The sequence below is a fragment of the Zeus faber genome (assembly GCF_960531495.2).
Source record: "Zeus faber genome assembly, chromosome: 18".
Classification (NCBI taxonomy): Eukaryota; Metazoa; Chordata; class Actinopteri; order Zeiformes; family Zeidae; genus Zeus; species Zeus faber.
The window spans coordinates 24,745,089-24,772,260 of NC_137210.1; the positions used below are offsets into that span (position 1 = coordinate 24,745,089).

The window sequence follows — 27,172 nt, forward strand, 5'->3', positions numbered from 1 at the left end:
CTCCGTGGGGACCGCTCCCTGTTGACCGCTCCCTGTTGACCGCTCCCTGTTGACCGCTCCCTGTTGACCGCTCCCTGGGGACTGCTCCGTGGGGACCGCTCCCTGTTGACCGCTCCGTGGGGACCGCTCCGTGGGGACCGCTCTGTGGGGACCGCTCCCTGTTGACCGCTCCGTGGGGACCGCTCCGTGGGGACCGCTCCGTGGGGACCGCTCCCTGGGGACCGCTCCGTGGGGACAGCTCCCTGTTGACCGCTCCCTGTTGACCGCTTCTTGGGGACCGCTCCCTGTTGACCGCTCCCTGTTGACCGCTTCCTGGGGACCGCTCCCTGTTGACCGCTCCGTGGGGACCGCTCCGTGGGGACCGCTCCGTGGGGACCGCTCCCTGTTGACCGCTCCCTGTTGACCGCTCCGTGGGGACCGCTCCGTGGGGACCGCTCCGTGGGGACCGCTCCGTGGGGACCGCTCCGTGGGGACCGCTCCGTGGGGACCGCTCCCTGGGGACCGCTCTGTGGGGACCGCTCCCTGTTGACCGCTCCCTGTTGACCGCTCCCTGTTGACCGCTCCCTGGGGACCGCTCCCTGGGGACCGCTCCCTGTTGACCGCTTCCTGGGGACCGCTCCCTGTTGACCGCTCCCTGTTGACCGCTCCGTGGGGACCGCTCCGTGGGGACCGCTCCGTGGGGACCGCTCCGTGGGGACCGCTCCGTGGGGACCGCTCCCTGTTGACCGCTCCCTGTTGACCGCTCCGTGGGGACCGCTCTGTGGGGACCGCTCTGTGGGGACCGCTCTGTGGGGACCGCTCTGTGGGGACCGCTCCGTGGGGACCGCTCCCTGTTGACCGCTCCCTGTTGACCGCTCCCTGGGGACCGCTCCCTGGGGACCGCTCCCTGGGGACCGCTCCCTGTTGACCGCTCCCTGTTGACCGCTCCGTGGGGACCGCTCCGTGGGGACCGCTCCGTGGGGACCGCTCCGTGGGGACCGCTCCGTGGGGACCGCTCCCTGTTGACCGCTCCCTGGGGACCGCTCCCTGGGGACCGCTCCCTGGGGACCGCTCCGTGGGGACCGCTCCCTGGGGACCGCTCCCTGGGGACCGCTCCCTGGGGACCGCTCCCTGGGGACCGCTCCCTGGGGACCGCTCTGACTGCTCGATGCGCACGGAACGGAGAACCGCTTCATTTTCCATAAAAGTAAGAAACTAAGGAAACAAAAATTAATTTTGTACGAAAGCACATGAAAGGAAATTCCATTTCTGAGGTCGTAGTTGATTCAGACAATACATTCACAAGGGAACACATCAAGTCACAACGACGACAGGGAAAACATCACAGTCATTTTTTACACGCAACACCAGAACACTTTTACACAATGAACATTACAAATAATGAATAATAAATCCAAAATAGCTCTGAGCGGGAGCGGCTCTCTCCCTCTCACCATCTCCCCCTCTCTCGCCCTCTCTCTCTCTCTCTCTCTCTCTCTCTCTCTCTCTCTCGCCCTCTCTCTCTCTCTCTCGCCCTCTCTCTCTCTCCCTCTCTCTCTCTCTCATCCTCTCTCACCCTCGCTCTCCCCCTCTCTCTCGCCCTCTCTCTCTCGCCCTCTCTCTCTCTCTCCCTCTCTCTCTCTCTCTCGCCCTCTCTCACCCTCGTTCTCTCTCTCTCTCTCCCTCTCTCTCTCCCTCTCTCTCTCTCTCGTCCTCTCTCACCCTCTCTTGCTCTTGCCCCCCCCCCCCCCCCCCCCCCCTCTCCCTCTCTCCCTCTCCGCTCCCGCTCTGATCGATTCTGAGCGGGGGATCAGTTTCAGAACACGGTAAACTGCACTTCACCGTTTCAATGCTCTCAGTGCTTTTCCTGGCCAGGTTATTAAAAATAAAAAAATAAATTCAAAAGTCTGTCATTAATGTCGATCGACTGGCGGACAGAGACTCGGCCGTTTTCGCCCCAAGGACTCGCCAATTTGATACACATCACAACACAGGCCCCATTTGATCTGAAGATTCAGTCTCTGGGGCCCGGTTCTGAGAAGATTTTTATTGTAACCTGTGATTTAGTCCAAATTTTTTATACATTCTCTACTGGGGCTAACGTCTTGGAAATGAAACGTTGAAATTAATAATAATAATAATAATAATAATAATAATAATAATAATAATAATAAACAATGGTGAGTTGAACCATTAATCATTTTACTGGGGACCGACCCTCTCGAAGGGCCCCTGGGGGGTCCCATGCTGTAAAAACACCTGAAATATATACGCAGGGGTGAGCGGCCACCGAGCGGGCGTCTGCGCCGCCGTTTGAAGTGTGAAGATTTAAAAGCTTTGTGCTCGTAAGTTGTGTGGAGAGGTGCGATAAGGAATATTGGTCGGATTTGCATACACATTGGCTCAGCCCCGCCAAACTCACGCCCCCTCACACACACGCACACACACATTGAAATGCAAAGGAAATGTGAATGTAATCAACCCAGCGTGCAGATTGATGGATGTCAGAGGGACTGTGATGGCAGCGGTGAGCGGCGCTGCGTCAGATTTTACGTGAAGATTAGGAGTCCTGGTGGAGGATGCTCAATGAACGACTGTAGTCACCACGGCAGGGGTTACCGTGGCGACCGGTGCCGTCACGGGTGACGTTTTCCCTTCTCCGTGATGACGGCCCGCTTCTCTGAATTTACGTATGTAAATTCAGAAAAACCTTGTTCAATAATCCTCCTTTCTTCACAGCTGCTCTCCGGGAGATATTTTAACAGAGTTTCCTTGTGATGCTCAAAAGGGCCTTTGTGACGTGGGCTCGTAGTGTACAGAGGCCACTTTGACTGCTGTGGCAGGAAGTCTGTTCAGCCGCCATGACGCAGGACATTCTCTCGCCCGCTCTCTTCCTCTCTCTCACCATCCCAGTATCGTTCTGTCCTTATCAATCACCCACACGATCATAGAAATACATTTACAACGACGTGCGCGCCCGGTCCTTAAAAAGTCTCAAATGCTCATCAATTCATTTTTTTATAAATATAAGGCCTCGTTGTGGACGTTGTGATCCGTCGCGTCACGTTGAACATCACCCTCAGCAAACTCCCGAGACGTCCTCGGGATCCCACGTTGAAGTCGCTTTGGGGAAGTATGCCTTTGACCGTGATGATCTCAGACCCCCCCCCCCCTTTCCCACCCGCTGCGGAGGGTGTCGCCGGGTCGAGCGCTCCAGGCCGGATCCCTCTTAACTGTCGCAGGGAAAATGTCAGCCGGCTCTTTGGGTGCCCCGCGCCCATGCGTCGTATCCACCCGTCGTCTCCACCGGGGAGATTTAAAAGGTTGAACATTTGGATCCTGGGGTTGAAGGGAGCTGTCTCTCTCTCTCTCGCAAATATACGAACTGTGCACCGTTATTTAGTCAAAGTGCCCGCCTTCCTGTTTGAGATAACTCCGCCGCGGAGAGATTATCAAACAATATTCAAACAGTTTAAATCTGCCTTTAAAGCTTGTCTCTTCTGGGGGGAGGGATGCCGACGGCAAGCTAAATATTTTAATAGCTTCGACGTTATCTGGATTTAAGAAAATATGTAAATGAGATCAAGTAAAAAAATAAAAATAAAATAAAAAAAAAAGCATTGCCCAAAGCAGTTATTTTTATGGATTGCCACTCAAGAGAGTCTCATATTAGCTTATTGCAATCATATTTCAAGATATTTCATCATAAACTCGTCGATTCAGTGTTCAGAATGTTTCCATATCAATGTCTATTCTTAAGATAAGATAATGAGTCTTTTTTTTTTTTTTTTCGACACCTCTAGCCTTTATTGGTGAGCGTCCGAACCAGGGTTAACGCTGCACACTGTGACGTTTTGATAGTGTCACACCCCCGTGACCGTTCAAGTTAGTCTGATGTCTCACATGGGCACGTGTTGCCCTTTATTTTGTTATTTTATCCGTTCCGCTTGCATTCTTTCCCCCCCTCCAAAGTCGCATAAGAGATGAATCCGCACGTGACATTTCCGGGAAGCCGGGGTTGACGAGTTTCGGCAAACTGCAGCATCGATTCCCATAAATCTCCCCTCTGCTCTCCGCGGCGGAGCGCCGCGGCCCTCGGCGGCACGACTCTTTAACCGCTCGGGCCTCCCATCTGTCAAAGCGTCTGAGCAGCCGATCAATATGTTTTGTATCAGATAAAACACTTCCCCGCTCCGCTCGCTCTGAAATATTAAGCGCCTCTTTTATGGCCCTAATCGGGCCTTCGATACGCCACCGGCTGAGCTGCGACCAGGGCGGGGGGCAGCGCGAGGAAGGTTTCTCCACTGTTTTACATCCGAACAGATGGGCGTGAGCGTAGCCAAGGGTAATTAGCGTCCGCCGCTCTCTTGAGTGGCCTCGTGTAATAATGTTGGAAATCATAAAATATACACAGAGGAACGACACACTCAGGAGTACGAGGGCCAATAATTCAGAGATAATATTTGCGTTCGGCCAGGAGATGCTGATCATGTCTGCTGTACACTAGGTGGGAAACAAAAACATGGCTGTGGCTACGAGCCGTCCAGCGGAGACTTGAGTTATCCAGCACTAACTTTATACGGAAGAACTGGCGACGCTGTTCCCACGTCGTCCCTCGGTCTCATACACGGCAGAGAGGGGGGCAAGCAAAACCACAGAGAGGGGAAGTAACAGAAGGGGCAAGACAGAAGTGGCAAATTGGATGGAGGGCGGGTGGACGGAGGTGAGAGGAAATGGTTTAACAAAAACTCTGCTGTCAGCAGAAAGCCACGCTATGGCCTCTGCTGTGTGTGTGTGTGTGTGTGTGTGTGTGTGTGTGTGTGTGTGTGCGTGGGCGTGGGCGTGCACGTGGGCGTGGGCGTGCACGTGGGCGTGTGCGCGTCGGTCGGTCGATGCCCGTGTGTGCGTCTGCATGTGTGGCCGTTCTTTTGGCCCGGCCGGTGTTAACACCCTTCAAAGTCACCGTGTCCCAAGGTGAACGTCCCCACAGCTTCTGGACTGTAAAGACACCCAAAACGCGCGTGCACACTAACACACGCACGCACGCACGCACGCACGCACGCACGCACGCACGCACGCACGCACGCACGCACGCACAGCGCATTCGTTTTCTAGCGACGTGTCCACTGCGACTGTACCCCCTCCTCACTGCCTCTCTCTATTCGTGCATCCCCTCCCTCTCACCGACCCGCTCTGTCCATCCACTCCCCCCCCGTCTCCCCCTTTGTTTCCTTCCAGCCTCAGCCGCCCCTCTCTCCCCCGCTCCCACCATCTCCGGTCCTTCAAACCCCTCCCCTCAGATTGTTCATCGTCACAAAAACTTGAATTGCGTCATAAAATCAATCTAATGAAGTTTGGCACGTTCATATAAGGGCAACAGCACGCGGGCCCGGACGAGGCACTTTGCCGCGACGGGAAAAGCGGAAACTCTCATACCGCACGAGTGCAATATAATGGAGACCAAGCCGAGCAAAGCAACCACGATGTCACGCAATCAGCAAACCTCCCGGGTCAGTCAGTGCGGGGCCTTCTGTCCCGGCCCATCCCGACCCTCTCTGCATATAGTTCTGGATGAGTGCCCTCCACTTAGAGGAAGCCCACCTGTATTACACTGCTACATTTGATCTCTGTCTATGACTGCCGGTTCTGCCGCTCCCCACTTTTTGAAATTAAAAGTCCTCTTGCGTTAGTGCTTTTACTTTACCCAAATAGATCAGTGCGCGTACCAGAGCCATCTCACCCCCCTCGACCAGGACGCAAAGCGAGTGCCCGTACGTCCATAAGTGCATTAACTCCACATGAAGCCTCATTTTTCCTTAATTAACACGAGAGCGCCACGGGAAGTGAAGGGTGCGCTCTCGCCCCATTGGGGGCCCAATCACTTCCGCTTGGGGGGGTGTACGCAGAGGGCCGAGCTCCTTCAGGCTAATGAACGTAGCGTGAGGTCCGGTTTGACTTGAGGCCATGAAACTAGCACGGAGTCAAACGTTGGTCAGCGGAGAACTAATTGAACGGAAGGAAACTTCTGAGGGAAAGCATCACACGGGGAATAAAGCCGCCTGTGTCTGGGGGAGTCTGGCAGAGGCGCACCAGCGGGCCCGGCCAGAAAAAGGCCGTGGTCCTCTGCCTGACCTAACAAGGTTCCCATGATTACTCAGCTCTTGTCCTCCCCAACGCTCATGTAGCTGCATGCCCTCCCAGCCACCTGCCCTGCACACTGTGAATCCAGAATGAGATTGTTTGTTTGCGGCCAAAGCGCCACAAACTAATGCAATAGTCAAAGACTATTGCATTAGTCCCCGTTCCACTCACATCCACACATTTTTAATTTTGTACAGAGTGTTCATTATCGGAGCATTAGAGGGAGCATCATTACGCGGCGGGTCACCAAAAGCAGCCATTTTGCCGTTTCCTCCCCTCGCTGCAGTTCTTCCCACCGTCACATGGCGGTGGCTAACCTCGGCGCCCGAAATCTGTCCGCCAGCACGCACAGCGCGGCCTCATTACGCCGAGGACATTGCCCTCAAACTGGCTCCTTCCCGGGCGGTCCGGCCGCTCGCCACTTTGCACCGAACGTGTTGTTTTCGGCACATCCATGTGTCTGGTTTTGGGATCCAAAGTATGTTATTTGTGGGGACTCGTTTATCCGAACCGCATGACAGCATCATGATTTCATACATTTTCGGCATGGCTGACTCAGAGAAGGAATTGCTCTACTTACCAAGCTGCCGAGGCTTTTGGGACACGACTATTAATAGAGCACCACAGGACTCCAGGTTATGAAATTGTCAAATCGATGAATAGACTTGCAAATTTGTTTGTGTGCAGTTGCAATGTGTGCAATTAAACGTATTAAACCGGTGCATCCTATTTATGTTGTGTATATTTCATTAAAGTGTGTCCGTATAAAATGGGATTAATTATAGAAATATTCCTTTTTGGGAGTGTCATTAGTGTTTTTTTAGCCTTGATTGTTGTCTAATAGAAGACGTTTGATTTTTAAAAGGGTTGAGAACGTGGTTTTCCGACTCTTTCGTTTTGTAACTTCCTGTCCTCCTCGCTGTCCTTGTTGCTCTCTCTCCGTCTGCTTCGCAGCCTCTGAGCCCAATCTGAAACTGCGATCCCGGCTAAAACAGAAGGTGACAGAACGCCGCAGCAGTCCTCTTCTCCGCAGGAAAGATGGCCCCATCCCTACTGCCAAGAAGCGCTCCTTGGACATGGCCGGTGAGTTCAACCGCCCGGACTAGCACCTCTTCTAGCTCAGTAGTAAAAATAGAAAAGAATAATAATAATATGTACTTTGTTAATCCCCATGGGAAAACTAGTTCTCTGCGTTTACCCATCCTCGTGTGTGATGTATCTAGGACTAGTGGGCTGCCGCCCGGGGAGGGGTTGGGGTGTTAGGTGTCTTGCATAAGGACCCTTCAGCATGCTACCGGCCGGGGATCGAACCGGCAATCCTCCAATCACGAGACGACCTGCTCTCCCGCCCGGGCTCCTGCCCCCGTCTCCGTGCGGGAGGCGTCCATCTTTGTCCGTCAATCACTTGTGGAACTCTGTCAATGGCTTTGCTGTGTCTGCCGACTGTCAAGAACGTATTGCTGATATTTTTTTGCCCTTAAACGTATATTTTTGTCCCCCAGAATCTGCGTGTAACAGCGCCCCGGGTTCGGGCCCCAGTTCCCCCAACAACAGCTCCAGCAACATTCCCAACGAGAACGGTGTCACCATCTCCGGCAGCCCAGGAGAGGTAACCCTCCGCGCTGGCCAGCGTGCATGCGCGCGCACGTGCATTCACCCGTGTGCCAGCCGTATGCATAATGTATGGTATAAGCAGCAGACTGCAGGGGCCTAGTGGGACGCCGTGTTCCGGTGATACTGACGATCTGACTGGCTCCGTGTGACGCAGCCCAGCCCGTGTGAAAGTGATGTATTTTGGACGTCGTCTGCCAGACAGTAAACTATGTCTCCGGAATGTTTCTGTCCGTGCACGTGTTCCACTCAAGGCCTCGCTGCTCCAGAGACTGGCTGCCAGGGAAGGTTCAGTGAGCCAGCTCTCCCTCTACACGTCCCCCTCCCTGCCCAACATCACGCTGGGGCTGCCGGCCACCGGCCCCGCCAGCACTGTGAGTACTCGGATCTTACAGAACCTATACCAGGGTTTCCCAACCTGGCGGGCCGGGCCCTTACAGGGGGTCGCTGGTGGGGGTCGCGATTTGAGGCGTGTGTTTCAAATATCGGTTCAAAAATCTGCAATATCGGTAAAATCAGTAATGAATACATTTAAAAAAATTATTTTTTTAAATTGCGTGTCTGATTTTGGGGGAAAAGTTGGGAGCACCGTGGCCCTGGCCTATACTACTGTACTGAAACAGAACTTATTTCTTGTCCAGATTCAAGTACAATTACTGCTAATAGTTTGCACGCTTCACATCAGTGCCGAACATACAGTACTTTCATCACACGGTAAAGACATTTACTGTTAAATATTTAATGCCGCTGAAGCAGCAGTGATAGGAAAACACTTGCAGAAAATTACTTGCACAGAAAATTCCACATTAGACAGCACACAAAATGAAACGTTATTAATAAGTTGATTTAGGATTTACAATGTTGTATCTCTCAACAGCCAACCAAAATCCTTTTTTATTATCATCTATATTTTTATTTATGATTATAATAATTTTCCCTCTCTAGGTGGTGTCGGGACACCAGGACGTGGAGAGCCGCCTGTCGTTGCCAGGGATACAGCAAGGCATCCCTCTGACGCCCCCCTTCCTGCCCACCGCTCACCTCCCTTCCTACCTGGCGGCCTCCAGCCTGGACAGGGAGGGGGTGGGGGGCACCGCCGGCCACAACCCCCTGCTGCAGCACATGGTGCTGCTGGAGCAGGCCCACAACCCACTGGGTCAGTCCACTCTTTGTGGAGGTGGTGCATGTGTTCTCATCTTCAAATACAACTCCCATGAACATTTCGATAATATCAAGACCTCATATCAGAATATATAATCTATTATTATTATTTTTATTATTATTATTTTTACTATTATTATTGTTTATATTATATTTAGAGAATTACTTTGAGTTGTTCATGACTTAACAGCTCCAGACTAATATTTCAATTGGAAATTTTCATTGAAAACCATTCTGTGAGGAATGACGGCGACCCTTCAACGTCTTGGTCGAGACTGACGACCCGAAACTGAAATGATAATACGGGAATAATATTGACGTTATACTCATATATTCAGCTCACTAGGGCAGCTGGCTGCCCAGTTAGTCTAGCCAGCCCAGGTCACCCAGGCATGTTGACCTCAGCAGCTAAATGCTTCTATTTGCCAAGTATAACATATGGTCAGGAATTTGTACTGGTCACAGTGCTTGGACTAATATGGACATATGGACGAATCATAGTTTTGCAGAATCTGTTTATGCTCATGGTACAAACGTTACTTTTGTATTATTGGTTACTTGTAGTATAGCATACTGCATCTTAAGGCTTAATGATGTAAAACTACTGACGATACGGAGCTCATATAGCATCAGAACATGGTGGCAAGCAAAGGAACTGTGAGATTCTCTTTTTTCCAAGTGTTGGAAAGTCCTCCCTCCCCCCTAAAACACCCAAAGCAAAGCAAAATCCAGCCTTTATGCTATAATCAGAGATAATGGTCCCCCTCGAGATCCTGCCCCCCCTGCCTGTGTCCTCTGGGTTCTCGACCAAGGCCCTTCACGTGACGTGCTGCAACTTAGCGGGGATGTTTGATTTTGTTTGTTTTGACGGACAGGCTGTTGTACTGCTTTTCTTCACGCTTAGACCTTCACCCAGTTTCTTGTCTCGCCTCCACGTCAATTTGGCCCCCGGATGGAAAATGGGGGCGCGGCTAGCCCTTGAACACCGCGCATCAGCGGCGCCATGGCAACCTGCGATAAACAAAGCTGACTCTCACCAACGGCGATACCAGCTGGTGTCAGTAATGAAGCGGGGAGTTCGTAAAAGTGGCAACTTGTGAGGGACTTTCAAGTCACCTCCACCTGAACCTGACGTTGGAGGTCTGACTCGCTAAACCGGGAGTCAGAAGGGCGTGGTCCATCATGTGGAAATAGTGAAGAAGTGGTTTAATATGCCCAATTATGTAGTCATTTGTCCTCACAAATTCATAAATGCAGAAATCCTTGAGGTGTCTTTTCACACCTGTGTTTCTCCTCCGCCCCCACACAGCCAGCCTCGGCGGCCTCCCGCTGCCGTCGCCCTCGGTGTCCAAGCTGGCGCGGGGCCACCGGCCCCTGGGGAGGACCCAGTCGGCCCCCCTGCCCCAGCAGCAGTGCGGGCAGGCCCAGGCGCTGCAGCAGCTGGTGGTCCAGCAGCAGCATCAGCAGTTCCTGGAGAAACACAAGCAGCAGTTCCAGCAGCAGCAGCAGCAGCAGCACATCATCAACAAGGTGCTGGAGGGAGATTCAGTTCAAACATGTGTGTTTTAGGCTTGTTGTTGTTGTTGTTGTTGTTGTTGTTGTTGTTGTTGTTGTTGAAGTGTGTGTTGCGTTTCGAGCCCCTGTACTTCCGTCATGCTGTGTTGAGTGTCGTTTTCAGTGAAAACCTCAAATGCTCCAGCTACTCAGAGGCATTTAGGCTCATATCATGTTTCATATCTATATACGTCTATACGTGTTCGGGAACTGCTCTGATACCGACTGCAGCCTATTTTGTTATCGGCGAACAGGGTCTTGGTTGAAAGGTTTAGACCAGGGGCCTGACACTGAAAGGATCCGGCCAGTGGCCCCCGGGGGCCTGCGTGGGACAGAGGGAAAGGCAACCTGTCGCACGTTTCATTCCTGGATTTCCTAATGATGTATCTGTAAAACATAGACACGGCGTCTTTGAGGAAATAGAATATGAAATGCGTTTGTCTCTGTTCCACTCTATTATATCCTGTTTTGTATTCTGAAAACACAAAGTAAAATTGTGTGGATTAAGCGTTGTGATCTTAAAAATGAATTTGCCGGATGGATTTTACAATATATTAAAGATGCGGCGGGCGGCGTTAAGTCGTCTCGAGCCTGTCGTGAGAAACCCCTGCTTTACACCATCTCCATATTTTCCTGGGATGCCAGTGTGCGCCGGAGAGAAAGTGAGAGAGAGATGCATCAGCCGGCCCGCAGCGAGTCTTCTTCTAGCTCCTGCGTGTGTGCGTTTCTTGTCGCCTCGGCAACCGCGCCGTGGAGGAAGCTGCCTCCATATATGGGCGCGCAGGAAGCGTGACACGCTCCGTCGGTGTAGGTCTGTGTGGGTGAGCGTCTTTGTGAGCGCTGGATGATTAGGGAGGAAGCAGCATCAGAAGGTCAGTACGGAGCGGGGGCATACATCCAGAGATGCTCTTTTTCTTTGCGGCGCCTGTGTGTGTGTGTGTCTGTCCATCTGTCTGTCTGTCTGTCTGTCTGTCTGTCTGTCTGGTGGCCTTCCCGTCGGACCGAGCTCCGTCGGAACCCTGTGAATGTTTAATATCGTGTGACGGCCGCCGCCTGACGCCTCATCTTGGGGCTTTTGAGGCTCCGTGTCTTCCCAATAAAGTGCAGGTCCGAACTCCACGATACCAAGAGGTGGACGACAATAAGAACCTTTGTTTGTATCGCACCTTTCCTAAAGGAAATGAAGCGACCCGGCCGCTCCTTCGTCGGCGGCGTCGGACGTCTCGGGTCAATTTGGGCATCCTAACCCGTCTCGCCTGTTTCTTTAATATCCATGAGGGTGGGCCTTGACACAAAAGCAAAATGCACAGCGCGCGTCAGATGACGGCGGCCTTTGAGTGCCATAGCGTGTTATTCTCTATGAGATTAGTTTGACGGTGTAATCCGCCATAATCCTCTTGGTGGATGAACCAATGGCTCGCCCGCCGACCCCGGCGCTTTATTTGCGGTAACCTAGAAAACTTTGGTAAAAACACAAACAGCACCGTAGTCTGTCTTAGCGCTGCATGAAAAGCTATTGTCATTTCATGAGTTATGCTGCGTTGCAGCTGCCACTGCCGCCGCCGTGCGTGGATTCACAGTGAAAGCGCTGGCACCAAAATCCGTCCTGACAAAGCTGTTGTTGTTTTTTCCAAACTGAATCCGGGATATTGAAACGGTACAGCGCCACGTCGACGCCGCTTTAAACCCGGTGCTTTCCTGTCGTCGTTGACAGCGGGGTACACCACAGCAGGGTGCTCTCCGCTCCGTCTTTTTCGCCGTGAATGTACAAGATATCCACCTTACCGGCCGAGTATCCTTAAGATAAAACGCGCGGCATCACCCCTCTCTTTTGCGGTTAACCACTCGTCTTCTGAAAACCATGCCAACGCACCAGATACCCCGATAGCGCTGATCACATGTCGTCAAGGAACTGCATTCTTTTAAAAAAAAATTATTTTTTGTTTTATTTTTTTTTGTCATGCGGTTATTCTGGCATTTCAGCCGCAACCTCGAGCTCGCCGACGTGTGACGTAAAAGGTTTCACAAGAGTGGCGTTGTGACGTGATACATGCTTATCTAAGCTACAGGGAGCCCTATCAGATTTCATTGGCCCAAATGTTCTGTCAGGAAACGTTTGTTTTTTTTTGTTGTTGTTTTTTTTTTTACGCAACCGCTCCATCGCTGCCTTGACAGATGGGATCATAGTAGGTCCGAGTCGTCTCGGAGGCACGCCGTGCAGCATTTTGACCGACGCCTGGGCAGCCGCCCGCAGTCTTTGCCGCGCCCCTACAACCACGAGGCGTTTGAGACGTTGCCGGCGGTTCTCAGGTGTGAGCGTCGCCGGCGCGACCGGCGCGTGGGCCCTGAAGCTGGAGCCCTGAGGGGGACGCCCACGGGTGCTGGTTCCGAAACCAGAGGCTCGGCCGTCCTGGCTGCTGCTGTTTCCTCCCGCGCGCTCTTTAAACGCCTCTTGTTAAGTCCATCAGTCGCACCTCCGTCCGTCCTTTTATGCTCAAACATAAAAGACGACCCTGCAGCCACCTTGATTTTTTCTTTTTTGCTTTGGTGTCTGGGATGTTTGGCAAGAAACTTGGTTGTCGAGGACAAAGCGGTCCCTCCATGATTGTTATGAATGCCATTTTTTTATATTTATTTATTTTTCCTCCTACCTTTTTAACTACTACCAGTGAAGAAAGATGAGTCACATATAATTACTTCCAGTGATAATACACATTCTGCATATCGCAGAAACTGGAAGTGCTCGTCTTTTTTTCAATTTTCTGATCATAAAGAGCCGTGTGCGCAAAGTTACAAAAACATACTGTGATTATTATTATTATTATTTTTTAACTCAGGGCCAAGTGTTCTGTTCATTGGAACATCAATTGGGTTGCAATTTTGCAAAAAAAATTGAAAACTCTCACGAATATTTTCGAGGTTGTTTGAGGTGTGGTGTGAGAACCATAGAGATAGTGCAGGACGGACAGAGGAACACATGTTTGTTTACACAGCAGTACATAATGTCTGACGCTCACCCCTCCCTTCCCGCTTGAACAGGTTTATTTAGCGTCTGCCCCCACCCCCCTCCACCTCACGCTTCAAATCCCAGCAACTATTTCCTCTGTGAAAAAGAAGGGTAGGGGAGATGAAGGGAGTGTAAAAGAGAGGGAGAAGCAGCTAAGCAAGGGTGGAGGAGTGGTAAAAGGGGAGCTTGTTTGGAGAAGAAGGACGAGGATGAGGCAAGAGCCTGCGCTCTGACGTCAATCCACCATTCCCTGGGCGACCTGCCAGACGAAGCCTGTGGCCTGCGTGTGTGTGTGTGTGTGTGTGTGTGTGTGTGTGTGTGTGTGTGTGTGTGTGTGTGTGTGTGTGTGTGTGTGTGTGTGTGTGTGTGTGTGTGTGTGTGTGTGTGTGTGTGTGTGTGAATACACACATTTGCATGTGTGTTCATGTGCCTGCATGTGTGTGTACATTTGTGTGTGTGTGTCCCAACTGCAAACAGAGGTCTACAACACCGATGACCTTAGACATCAAGGGTTTGTGTGTGTGTGCGTGTGCTCGTGCTCGTGCGTGCGCGCTTCCCCTGTCATTGCCGTGGCGATAGAGACACATCCAGCTGCCACAACAGGGTTCCTGTAATGAACCTCAACCCCCTTAAATTCTTCCCGTCTTTCTCTCCCTCTTTCTATCCGAGCTGTGGTTCTGTCCTCCCTTTCAGCCTTCAGAGCCTCTTTCGGCAGCACCGTCTCAAAGAGTTGACCAACAATAACCATAAAAGGAAACTTTATTTGCATTGCACCTTTCAAAGCAAAGATGCAGAAACAAACAAAAAAAACTATGAACAAAGTTGAACGAGGATCCATTATTTATCCATATTGTTTGTAGTTCCTCTCTTGGATTCACTTTCTGTCGCTGAAACTTCTTCTTTCTTCTTTAGTCATATAGACGAGTTGTTATGTTGCCGGGTTGAAAATAATGGGCTATGACTCATAATGTGCAGAGAACCTTATGTCTGGCGTGATGTGTTTCAAATGAATCCTTTAGAGGAGCGGGGACTGAGCTCCGGTTCAGTGGAAATGCCGTTGTCAGTTCTTGGTTGTGGTATTGTTCCGTTTGCACAAAGGGAGTGCGTGGCTGTCGTCATGCATGCCACATTACAGACTTTCCGTCAACTTGAATTCTCGTGGAGAGTGTTGAGGAAATGACCCCGGGGGGGGGGGGGGGCGCTCTGACACAGCCCCCTCAGATGTGTCTAGTCGGAGTTTGGGTTAAAAGAGGAAAGCTCCGATGATGATCTGAATTACATGCCACCGAATTAGCTGAAATATTTAATGTTTGTATTGGTCCGAATTTGTTCGGTGAAATACTTTTGTAATGCACGTCAGGTGATTTGCTGAAAAGTTGGTAGAAATTCTTATTCTGTTTAAAATGTAAATATTCTATATACTATATACTATACACTATTTACTATCATCATACCATCCTGAGCCATCTCATCCATATGGGATGGAAGTGTTATTGAATCAGATTGTGAGATCCCGCCCAACCCTCTCTCCTCCCCTCTCCTCCAGATGATGGCCAAGCCCGGCGACCAGGCCCCCGCTTCGGGCCCCGGCGGCCCCGGGCCCGCCAGGCAGCACCAGAGCCACCCGGAGGAGACGGAGGAGGAGCTGAGGGAGCACCAGGGCCTCACCCCGTCCTCCTCCTCCTCCACCTCCTCCACCTCGCCCTCCGCCTCCGTCCAGGAAGCGGCTCCCCTGCGGGGGCTGGTGATCAAGCAGGAGCCCCCCGACCCCCAGGAGCAGGAGGAGAGGGAGAGGGAGCAGGAGCTGCTCTTCAGACAGGTAAGGACGGGTGGTCTGCGCTCACCATATGAAGCTCGATACCTTCCGCTATAATAACAATATATTTAACTTCTTTCGAGTGATGCAGTTTTCTGAACTGCATAGACGAGAGAGAAGAGGACTAGTTATAATAGATGACCTCGGGCTGAGCGATGCGGACCAAAAATCACATTGCTGTATTTTAAGGCTGAATGGCGATACGCGGTACATATCTCGGTGTTTTCTACAAAGTGGGCTAAATGTTGGGTTGTAAGTCAAAGCCACATGATGTCACAAGCACTTATTAAAAGCGAGTGTGTTTCAAATAAAATGCAAGGACAGGGTTTCCTTCCCCGTTTGAAAATATACAGCTGCACAATATATCAACATGTAAATGAAAAATGGAATGTGAAGAATAGCCTTTATTAAATAAATATAGGCCCACCTCTGAGAATTCTCCCTCGGTTGTTTTCAACAGCAATAACGGACGGATTAAAATAGAGCACAATTACAGGTTTTCCTCTCCTGCATAACAAAACACACCGATGTGCAAATAACAATAAAAATGTAAACAGAACAACAACAACAACAATGGTGCGTACTTGCTCTAGCAAAGCAGTTAACTTTTCTACCTCGACAATGATCATTTAACGATATGTCTGCGATGACTGTTGTTGCTTTTATGAGATATTCACACACAAGAGATAGTTGAGAAACAGTGATTAGCGGTGTGGATATTCCAACCACGCAGGCGGAGGCATCGATTAGGACAGTTAGGAGAACTGTAATGCAGCCTTCAAAACAACATTTAACGATAACTCAATAATCCAATAACAAAAATCCAAGACGATATCTGGTGTCTATCGCGATAAGGATATTATGTTGATATCGCCCAGCCCCCCAGTGACCCGCTGAGGTATAATGTGATTATTACTAATAATAAGAGGTGATTATAGCATTCATGTGGCTTCTTTCAAACCTGCAATGGAGAAAAGAAAATGTAAATAATTACATTAAAAGTGGATAAAAGGCTTCTCAAAAGTGCTTCAGATTCAGTAGAGGAGGTGAGCTGAACTCTTAAACGCATTAGAAAGAGGCGGGATAAAAAAAAAAAAAAGAGAGAAAAGATAAAATACTAAAAGTAGGAAAAAAAAAAAAAAAAGAAAATAAGAATAAAAAAAAAAATGCCGCTAATTATATGCCGGCTTTAATAAATATCTTTTCAGCTGTTAAAGCGAAGCGTCGCGCGCGTTGAGCCGACGCGTTAAAACGTTGATTCCGCGTGGCGGCTACACGCACGCACGCACACGCACGTACACACACACACACACACACACACACACACACACACACACACACACACACACACTCTTCCTACGGAGAAAAACACTTTCTGCGCCATCTGCTTTGCAGCCTCCACAATTAAATTATGCTCCAACCTGCTCCAAAAGCATCTGAGAGTGCCATCAAACGCTCGTCTCCAACCTCCTCCTACCTCCACCTCATAGTGTAGGAACATCCGTGTTTAACCCCAGGATGGAGGCGTGGGCTTACAATTAGTTCTGTTTGTGCATATTATTTCTGTACAGCGTCATCGCGTCATCCCAAATACCTTCAAATAAGGGGTTCCTGGAGTTTTGAGATGATGAAAGTAAACCACCTGAGCAATCACCTGGTCCATTTTTGACCAATCACGTGCATTCTAGGGTCAAAGGTAAGGGCGGCTGGACGGCGCATGCTCCTCCGCGCTGTTCCGTCCACGCCTTACCATCCACCGCTTTCCCATGCCGTTGAGCCCCTCTCGCCGCGCGCCCCGTGGAGGGTTTTGAGGCCGAATGTGGGAGTGGGATGGACCGTCGGCAACAGATGGAGCGGGCGCCCGACTGTAACGCGACACGCCACATTCTGTCTCCCCGTCCGTCCGTCTGTCTGTCTGCTGTGGCTTGAAACTATTCAAGCTATTTTTAAAGTTAGATTCCCGACTCACAAATAAAACATAACCCCCCCCTTCCTCCCCCTCTCTCATGCACACTCCTACACGAGCGCACGTGCTGCAGACCTCCCACTCATCCAGTGTCATCTGGTTTCTGTGAATGGCTGAGGGCAGTTTAACCACCTCCACACAGTTGTCAAACAGCAGCCAGGCACCCTGTGGACCAGCCTGCACACACACACACACACACACACACACACACACACACACACACACACACACACACACACACACACTAATGGGCATGCATGCAAACCTATACGCGCCCACGCCAAACTCTGTCATTCAGACACATGTATTTTAAAGGCGCCCTATTATGAAACTCACTTCTCCAGTGCTTGTGCTCATACGTTTGTGTCTCTGATGGAACTACTAACACACACACACACACACACACACACACACACACACACACACACACACACAGACACACACAGGCACACAGGCACACACACACACACACACACACACACACACACTGGGAAATGAGACAACCCAGTCAGTGTTTCGTGAGCTGTCAGTTCGGAAAACATGTTCTGAAAGGAGCCGTTAACATTTCACAGCCAACCCCAACGTCTTCAGTAGAATTGGACCCCCCCCCCCCCCCCCCCCGCCCCCATCTGAGGGTTGGGGGCCGTCCATCCCAGAGCTCCACCCACGGCTTGAGCGCCACCGCTACAGCGGGTCCCGTTGCTAAGAGCTAAGCATGGGAAGTGCTCTGTTGTGGTGCGGAGACCAGCTCAATTTTTATTATTTTTTTTTAAAGAAAGGGGAAATAATACCAACTGTCTGCGACAAAACTGCAGACGAGGGAAATGTAATTATTTAAAAAAAAAAAATAATAATAAGCTATGTGGTAGATCAGCTGCGCGTTTCTCCAAACAAAATGTATTCATTTTAATCATTTAGTTAATTTTATTTTATTTACCGACGTTTACGTGAAACAAATGATCCCGGATACAATGTGAGTGAAGATTCGGCAACTGGATCGATTGTTTCTCGCCTCAAATTTGTTCAGAAACAGATTTTGGCGGAGCGGTCATGTGAAATCGGTGAAAGTTTACGGAGCAGACCCGGATGAAAGCTCAAACCCCATTGGCTCACAGAACCCGGAACTTGTGCTCCAACCCCATTGGCTCACAGAACTAGCCTCAGGAGGGTGGCTCCATCCATAAAAAACAAAACAAAACAAAAAACAGCCTGGTTTTGATGTTACAATGGCTAGAATGTATACTCTTGGTGGTATTTTTAGCATAAAAATTCAAAAGCATGAGTTGTGTCCCCTTTAATAACCAAGCTAAAATGCTGTAAAAATCTATTTCTTTCCCCCATCTGCTTCTCCTGCTCACCTCCCGCTCGCCCGTACACACACACACACACGTGCGCGCACACACCCACACACACACACACACACACACACACACACACATACATACTCTCTCTCTCTCTCTCTCTCTCTCTCTCTCTCTCTCTCTCTCTCTCTCTCTCTCTCTCTCACTCACACACACACACACACACACATAGTCCGATCGCCGTGTCCTCCCCCGTCTAGCCGTGCTCGGCTGCCTACTCAGCCAAATCCAATCAGACGAGCCCTTCCCTGTCACTATGGCGCCAGGACCCCAGGCAGAGCTGCCCATTAGAACCAGCAGCGGCAGAGGGGCTCAGACGCTCTCTCTCGCTCTCTCTCTCTCTCTCTCTCACACACTGCGCTCGAAACGCCACTTTCATGTTTTTCGTACCGCTGGAGATCTAATAGATTGTGCGAAGATCATCCACGCACTTAGGTTGCTCCCACATGAGCATTTCTAATTGGTGGCCAGTTTTTGCATCCCACTTTGCTTATCTGTTGCTGTCGTTGGCGTCCGCTCAGACAGGGCTGCTAGTTCAACTCTTTGGCAATCATAACACACGCGCCCTTATTATTTTTTTTTTTTTAATGCTTCCGGAGAAATGAAAAGGCAATCGATTCGCCCGGCGCTGTTGCTGCTGTGGCTGTTGTGGGGAATAATCATTTACGTGCATTCGGCGCCACCCTGTGGTAGCAGAGCGTCGTTGCAGCCCAGCCAATACTGTGGATTGAATCAGTGGCGGAAGAAATGCTCAGACATATACCCCACACAAAAGGACTCTATTGAATACAACACATTGACATTTCTTCTTAATTAAAATATATAAGTACTAAAAGTAAACATACTTTCCATATCCAGTGCCCTGAAATAGCAGAGTCTATAATACAGGACTTTATAATTCCATTAGTAGATAATAGATAGAAATAGATAAAAATATTAATTGTGCTTTTTTTTTTGTGTGTTTAATCGCGCCAGCAGCAGGCCGTGCTGCTGGAGCAGCAGAGGATCCACCAGCTGAGGAACTACCAGGCCTCCATGGAGGCGGCTGGCCTGCCCATCAGCCTAGCTGGGCACCGCCCGCTCTCCAGGGCCCAGTCGTCCCCGGCCTCCGCCTCCTTCCCCATGGTGGTGCAGGAGCCGCCGGCCACGCCGCGCTTCACCACAGGTCAGCCGGAATCAATGCTCATTATATGATCTATATATCAATACAATACTGTGAGACCCACATAATTCCAGACCCGTGGCTACATGCATACATGAAGTTACAAAACGTGTGTGTGTGTGTGTGTGTGTGTGTGTGTGTGTGTGTGTGTGTGTGTGTGTGTGTGTGTGTGTGTGTGTGTGTGTGTGTGTGTGTGTGTGTGTGTGTGTGTGTGTGTGTGTGTGTGTGTGTTCTCCAGGCCTGGTGTACGACTCCCTGATGCAGAAGCACCAGTGCATGTGCGGCAACACCACCAGTCACCCAGAGCACGCCGGACGCATCCAGAGCATCTGGTCCCGACTGCAGGAGACAGGCCTGCGGGCGCACTGCGAGGTGAGGAGGGGCGGAGGGACGGGCGGAGGGAGGCACGGGCGGACAGATGGATAGGAAGGTAGAGCAGGGGTTTTTGCAGAATTTTATTGTGATTGTTGCACCCAAAATGCACGATGCATTTTTTTTTTATCACCCGAACAGAAGCAGCTTTGAAAAACAAAAAGCTGATTACCGTATATGAACAAGTAAACAAATGAAAACAGCTGTAGTGTATTCCTACGTCCACACGGGGGAAGTATAAAGCATCAGCATCCCCGGGCTGCTGCTTCATTTGGTTTTTAGCAAACCTGACGTCTTTTCTTGGTTTTTCACGCGCGGCCTTTTTTGGGAGCCGAGCGTGCCGCGCCCCGTCACGCAAAAACCCAAAAGAAAAAACGTCTGTCTGCACGCCGTGAGGCTCGGAACAAAGTCCTAATCCGCCTTAAATTCCACCTCTCCAGTCTTTTCTGTATTGCGTGCGTGCGTGCGTGCGTGCGTGCGTGCGTGCGTGCGTGCGTGCGTGCGTGCGTGCGTGCGTGCGTGCGTGCGGCGAATCATCTCATAAGCCCGGTTGAGTAGCTGCACTTATTCATGTCTTCTTATGAATGGAGCCGGCAATCAGCCAACTCAGCTCCCCCAGAGAACCGGGGCCTTCAGATCATTCAGCCGTGGGATTCCCGCCCTCCTCTCCTCTCTCTCTCTGGGGTGGTGGTGGTGGTGGTGGTGGTGGTGGTGGTGGCGGCGGTGGGAGGAGGGTGGTTGGTTACCGTCGGGGCCTGTGTCTAATCACAGTAATAAGATTGGCGCTGGGCTGCAGGACCCGTCCTCTCCGTCTTCACGCGGTGTGGGACGTCTCCGCGCGGCCTGTACTGAAACCCTCCACCAGGGGAGCAGGACATGTCACCTCGTGTGCAGAGCTTCCTGAACCCCGCGGGGACCTCTGTTAAAAAAAAAAATAACAAAAAAAAAAAAAACAACAACAATCAGAATCTGTGTCTCGTGTGAAGATTTAAAGAAAGGTACTTTTTTTTTTATGAAGTACCTCCCCAAAGAAAAAACAAACAAATCAACTGGAAAGTCATAAAATACTCCCCTCTCTGGGACTTGGTCACTCCTATTATTATTTTTTTATTTCCTAATTTGGCTGTGGTCGTTCATTTAGATCATTTTGATGGGAATGACTGCTGTGTCCTTCAGAGGGGGGAGTCTGTTTTCTCCACTAATCGATTGGTGATTTATTTTTCGATCGATTCACAGCCCCAATATGTATTTTGTGTTATTGTTTTAACACGTTTTAATATTTCTATATTTTTTTTCACCGAACACACATTCATTCAACTCCACTCATGTTGGCGAACGGTTTATCTTCAGCCGATAAAACAGTGCAACTTTTCTTTTTTTTTTTCTTCTTCTTCTTCTTCTTCTTTTCTGGGTTGCGATGCGGGACTATGCCAGCGCTTAGTCTCAGAAGGGGGCCTTGCCATAAAAGTATTTGGGAACCCTCGTTACAGCGTTTATACACACACACACACACACACACACACACACACAAGACGGTGGGATCTCTTGTGTCGAAACACATTAGGACAGATTTTAAACAAGAAAGAACTTTTTTCGGAAATAATCCGGTTGCTGCCGTGGACTCTGGGGTCTCACCTTCGCTCCCACTTATTTTATTATTTTTTTCATTTTATTTTTTTTTTCTCGGGGCAGTTGACAAGTCGCCAAGCAAGTCCGCGATCTCGCCCCGGAACCTTGGTTTCTTTACTTTTACGATCAGCAAAGACATCCTGACTGACAATCAGATATCCTGACTCTCTCTGTCTCTCTCTCTCTCTCTCTCTCTCTCTCTCTCTCTCTCTCGCTCTGTCGCTCCATCCAGTGTATCCGTGGCAGGAAAGCTACTTTGGAGGAGCTGCAGACGGTCCATTCTGAGGCCCACGTCCTTCTGTACGGAACCAACCCGCTGCGGCAGAAACTGGACTGTAAGGAACACACAGGCACACGCGCGCACACACACACACACACACACACACACACACACACACACATTACACACAACACCACACCCACCGACAAAGACACGATGCACGCAAGACACATACTGTAAATTCAAATGGACACACTGACATAGAAACGTGTCCAAAACACTAACACACACACACACACACACAGACACACACACACACACACATACAGACACACACAAATATTTTCCATGACATCATCCCGGCAATTTCACACACACACACACACACACACACACACACGCACACACACACACACACACACACACACACACACACTGCTTTCCTAGATGAGCTGCTGCACCACCTACAAACTTCCTCTGAGCTCATTGATTCTGGTCCTGGCTGCTGGCCAGCCTGTCAGGCTAACTGTTACTCTGCTTCTACATCGTATACTTTATAAAACCAAGGTGTAACATTTTCATTTTCACAAACTGAGAAATGTTCCAGTTTGATGTCATCGCTGTGTCTTCCTCATGCCGTGAATCAACAAAGTTTGAATGAATGAAAAGTCGTACACGGATGCACCACTTTTCTCTTTTCTCCTTTAATTTTACAAAACAACATTCACGTCCCAGCCCAAATGAAAGCAGATGGATTAGGTTTTGGCGTGAGCACACTGGATCATTGGCTATAATAATAATAGCAGTACGGCAATCGATAATAATAAAAAGAAAAGCGAATAAACAAAATGCATTTACAGTCATAAAAAAAATAAAATGTTATCTACTCATTTAGGATCAAGATCAATCCTCAGCGGAGGACTCTGAATCGTTATTTCCCTTGAATAGTTGGTCTGAAATGATAAGTCTTGATACACTCCAGTCAATTTTTAAATGATTATACTACGAATAGACGAGAGGAGGAGGAGGAGGTGCTGAAAGGATGAAATGGGTTTAATAAAATAGATTTCCGTCTTCAGTGTGCTATAACTACAGATGATCTGCAGGGATCCATGATTCTGTTTTTCTCATCGTGTTTCATCCTGTGACTTGCAAACCCCTGCACCGGAGCACCTGCTGAACGGATCCCAGTCCATCCCATAAAGAGCGTGAGCGGCTCTGCTCCCAGCGCCAGGGAAACTCTCCCTTGTCAAATTCACCCTCAGAGAGAGAGAGAGGGGGGGGGGGGGCGGGGGGGGACCATGTTGACCATGGTGGCTCCGAGTTCCCATGGAGATGTAAATGAGTCGGGTGGTTTTTCCAGACCCTCCAGCGAGGCACCGTACAGGTGGAGCGAGGCAAGAACGACAAAAACATCTGTTTAAAAAAAAAAAAACACAAACTGAACAGAACTTGTGAGGGGTAAAATAAAAAAATACATCATGTGCCGTATATAGATGTCCCTTTGAGACGGACTGTGAGATAATCCAATTGTCAGTATTAAATCCGTTCCATTTTTAAACTGGGAGGTTTTTGGCTCAAAAGTCAAAGTCGACCATTTATTTCAATCCCAAAGTGAAACTTGGAAAGTCCTGCAGCGGAACATCCAAGCAAAGTATCCATGTCACAATGTTTAAATATAGTTCACAAACTTAACAGTGGAATCGATGCTGATTTATATCTCTGGCGGACGGAGGCGTGGCTTCGCCAGACACGGAGGTGAACCGCCCCGGGGTCAAAGGTCAGATCAGCAGTCGCACCGCGTGAGTCTACAATGTTGGCTCTTCACCTCTCTCACGTCCCTGTTTTCTCCCTCTCCCCCGCTCTCTCCCTCCCTCTCTCACTCTCTCCCAGGTTCAGTGAACCCCATGTTCGTGAGGCTGCCCTGTGGGGGATTGGGGGTGAGTCATATCCGCCACGACAACCGCTTCTAGTTTGGTTTTTGGTTTTATTTTGGTGTTTTTCATGCGTACAGCGCGTCCAGGTAACTTGTTCAGCAGCCATCTTGTCTGCCTGCACCGACGCCCCGTGTTTGTATCCAGCAAAGATGCTTGGGATATTGGAGGACAACAAAGTGACATACTCCAGATTTCCCGGATCTGTATCGGTAAAGAAAAAGTGCCGTCGTCCCAACTTGAGTTGATTTTGCCGGATTTTGGCAGCCATGCAGTGGGAAATACTGGAGAATATTTTAAGACCTTCCTTGTAATAAATTAACCTTGGTTCACATAAGTGAGATAGTCTCTCTTTCTCTCACTCTCCCCCTTTCTTTTTCTTTGTTTCCTTCCCTCCCTCCCCTGTCCAAATAATGGTGCTATTTGTTCTCCTAACACACACACACACACACACACACACACATACACCACCTCAAGCTCCAGAGGCAACAAAATCTGTTGCTCTGCTTTCCGTCGAGTTGGTAATTATATCCAGATGTTTTTACTAAACAAGCTTGGGGTGTGTGTGTGTGTGTGTGTGTGTGTGTGTGTGTGTATGTGTGTGTGTGTGTGTGTGTGTGTGTGTGTGTGTGTGTGTGTGTGTGTGTGTGTGTGTGTGTGTGTGTGTGTGTGTGTGTGTGTGTGTGTGTGTGTGTGTGTGACTCCAGTGTGTTCTAACAGTGTGTGGCATGTTTGTGCACAGCAGTGTTTTTATGACTTTATTCTGTGTGCCTTGAATGTTTGTGTCAAAGATGACGGGTGTGTGTGTGTGTGTGTGTGTGCGTGTGCGTGCCTGCGCACGGTGTTATCAGCTCTTGTTTTCCAGCACCACATATCCTCCTTCTGTTCTACACCGCGCCCCCTCGTTTCTTTTACAAAAAACACACACACTCCTCTTCTTTTCTGCGTTCTTTAAAGACAAAGCAGTGGAACACGGTCCTCCTCCTCTGCCGCTTGACGTTCCCTCTCCGCAGCCACTTGGGTTTGATGTTTGTACAGTTTGACATCCAAGGTACTGGACAATTGACCGTCGATGAGCTAAAGGATGTGTGGTGCTCAGCATCAGCTTGCAGGAGTTTTTCCGACTCTTTCCATCTTGGCGTCAGAGCAGTTTGTAGCTGTGTTGAGCGCAGGTTGGATCGGTGTGTCGTCACATCACATCAGACACTTTTGTTCAAAGCCACTTGCACTGTTTGCCACAGCCAGCTAAACATTGTGGAATATAGAAACAAGTACAGGTTAGTTGTTGTCATCATGGGGTCGACAGGTCTGTGCAGTAGAGTCCAGGTGTCGTCTGAAGAGATGGCTCTTCAATCGGCGACGGAAGACGGGGATCCAGCCGCTCCATCATAAGGGGGCGCTCGCTCGCTCCGCTACTAGGGGGCGCTCGCTCCGCCACTAGGTGGCGCTCGCTCGCTCGCTCAGCCACTAGGTGGCGCTCGCTCGCTCGCTCAGCCACTAGGGGGCGCTCGCTCGCTCACTCCGCCACTAGAGGGCGCTCGCTCGCTCCGTCACTAGTGGCCGCTCGCTCGGTCACTAGGGGGCGCTCGCTCGGTCACTAGGGGGTGCTCGCTCCGTCACTAGAGGGCGCTCGCTCCGTCACTAGAGGGCGCTCGCTCCGTCACTAGAGGGCGCTCGCTCCGTCACTAGGGAGCGCCCGCTCCGTCACTAGGGGTGCTTGCTCCGCCACTAGAGGACGCTCGCCCACTTCGCCATTTGGGGACGCTCGCTCCGCCTCTAGGGGACGCTCGCTCGCTCCGCCACTAGGGGGCACTGGCTCCGTCACTAGAGGGCGCTCGCTCCGTCACTAGAGGGCGCTCGCTCCGTCACTAGGGGGCGCCCGCTCGGTCACTAGGGGTGCTTGCTCCGCCACTAGAGGACGCTCGCCCACTTCGCCATTTGGGGACGCTCGCTCCGCCTCTAGGGGACGCTTGCTCGCTCCGCCACTAGGGGGCACTGGCTCCGCCATAGGGGGCACTCGCTCGGTCACTAGGGGGCACTCGCTCGCTCCGCCACGAGGGGGCGCTCGCTCGCTCCGTCAGTAGGGGGCACTAGCTCTGCCAGGAGGGGGCACTGGCTCCGCCAGGAGGGGACGCTCTCTCCGCCACTAGGGGGCGCTCGCTCCGCCACTGGGACGAGAAGAGTCGTGACCAGAACGAACGGCCCCCCAGGCCTTTGAGTGGAGACCCTTGTGTCAACACTCTTTTACACACGGCGTCGTTAAGCTGTTGATTTGCTTTGCATTGTTCTGTACCCGGGACCGCTGGGCAGGAAGGTAAACTGTCACGGGTGAGGAGAAAAGTGAAACACAACTACATTCTATATCCTTTCCTCTTTCCCAATTCCTTTCTCCCTCTATCTCTCCCCCTCGGGGCTCGCTGGGGCCTGTTCGGGTGGGAACCAGAGGGGCTCCAGTTCTGCTCTTTCGAACGCCAAATGGGTCCAAATTGTTGTCTTCCTGTCTGACACGCACGCACGCACGCAATACACACCAGGACATACACTGGCACGCAAAAGCACAAAAAAAAAAACACACACAAACAGAAGGAGAGAGCTGAAATTAGGCTGTCAGCTAGAGGAGAACCATCGTTCCCTCATGCCAACACGTTCTTTTTTTTCCTTTTACATCCTTTCTCTCTCTCTTTTTCTCTCTCCCCCTTTTACACACACACAGACACACACACACACACACACTCGCATATTTCACTTTTTTCTGACTTTTGATTCAACATACATGTAAATACCACTAACGAAATTATAAAAACATCTCTTCCTTGAACCGGTTTAGAAAAACATCCCACCTACCCATCCCTCCATCCGTCCTTCCATCTCTCCCTCCCCGCACTGCTCCACCACTCACCACCAGTGTGTGTGTGTGTGTGTGTGTGTGTGTGTGTGTGTGTGTGTGTGTGTGTGTGTGTGTGTGTGTGTGTGTGTGTGTGTGTGTGTGTGTGTGTGTGTGTGTGTGTGTCTTTAGGGAAAATTGAATCCCCTTCCCTCCCCCAAATCGGAAATCGAAAAAGTGAGAGTGGAGGCAATTTCAGACTGTAGATGGAAACGGAGTGCAACGAGTTTACAATTCCGCCAACGTATTTTGTGATGCGAATTCTAGACACATTGACTGCGAAGGCTGCCAGAGGGTGGGAGAGGGGTGGGGGTGGGCCCCCGTCCGTCTGATCCGTTGTGGGATTTAGCGTAAATGTGGCTTTAGTTGAAGTTG

The 27,172-nt window shown here is 50.4% G+C and overlaps 1 protein-coding gene across 1 annotated transcript in view; it reads left to right on the top strand.

Annotated features, from left to right (window-relative positions):
- The window catches only part of LOC307243950 (histone deacetylase 4-like), a gene marked incomplete at its 5' end in the record, with an annotated part of 88,217 nt that overhangs the window by 30,449 nt on the left and 30,596 nt on the right, over window positions 1–27,172 (top strand). Inside the window, 10 exons of the mRNA XM_080018920.1 lie at window positions 7,075–7,203; window positions 7,623–7,729; window positions 7,986–8,105; window positions 8,677–8,887; window positions 10,202–10,422; window positions 15,000–15,272; window positions 19,575–19,761; window positions 19,997–20,130; window positions 21,992–22,094; window positions 23,873–23,919. Of these exons, the coding sequence (XP_079875046.1) occupies window positions 7,075–7,203; window positions 7,623–7,729; window positions 7,986–8,105; window positions 8,677–8,887; window positions 10,202–10,422; window positions 15,000–15,272; window positions 19,575–19,761; window positions 19,997–20,130; window positions 21,992–22,094; window positions 23,873–23,919 (1,532 nt within the window). The remainder of the gene's footprint in view (window positions 1–7,074; window positions 7,204–7,622; window positions 7,730–7,985; window positions 8,106–8,676; window positions 8,888–10,201; window positions 10,423–14,999; window positions 15,273–19,574; window positions 19,762–19,996; window positions 20,131–21,991; window positions 22,095–23,872; window positions 23,920–27,172) is intronic.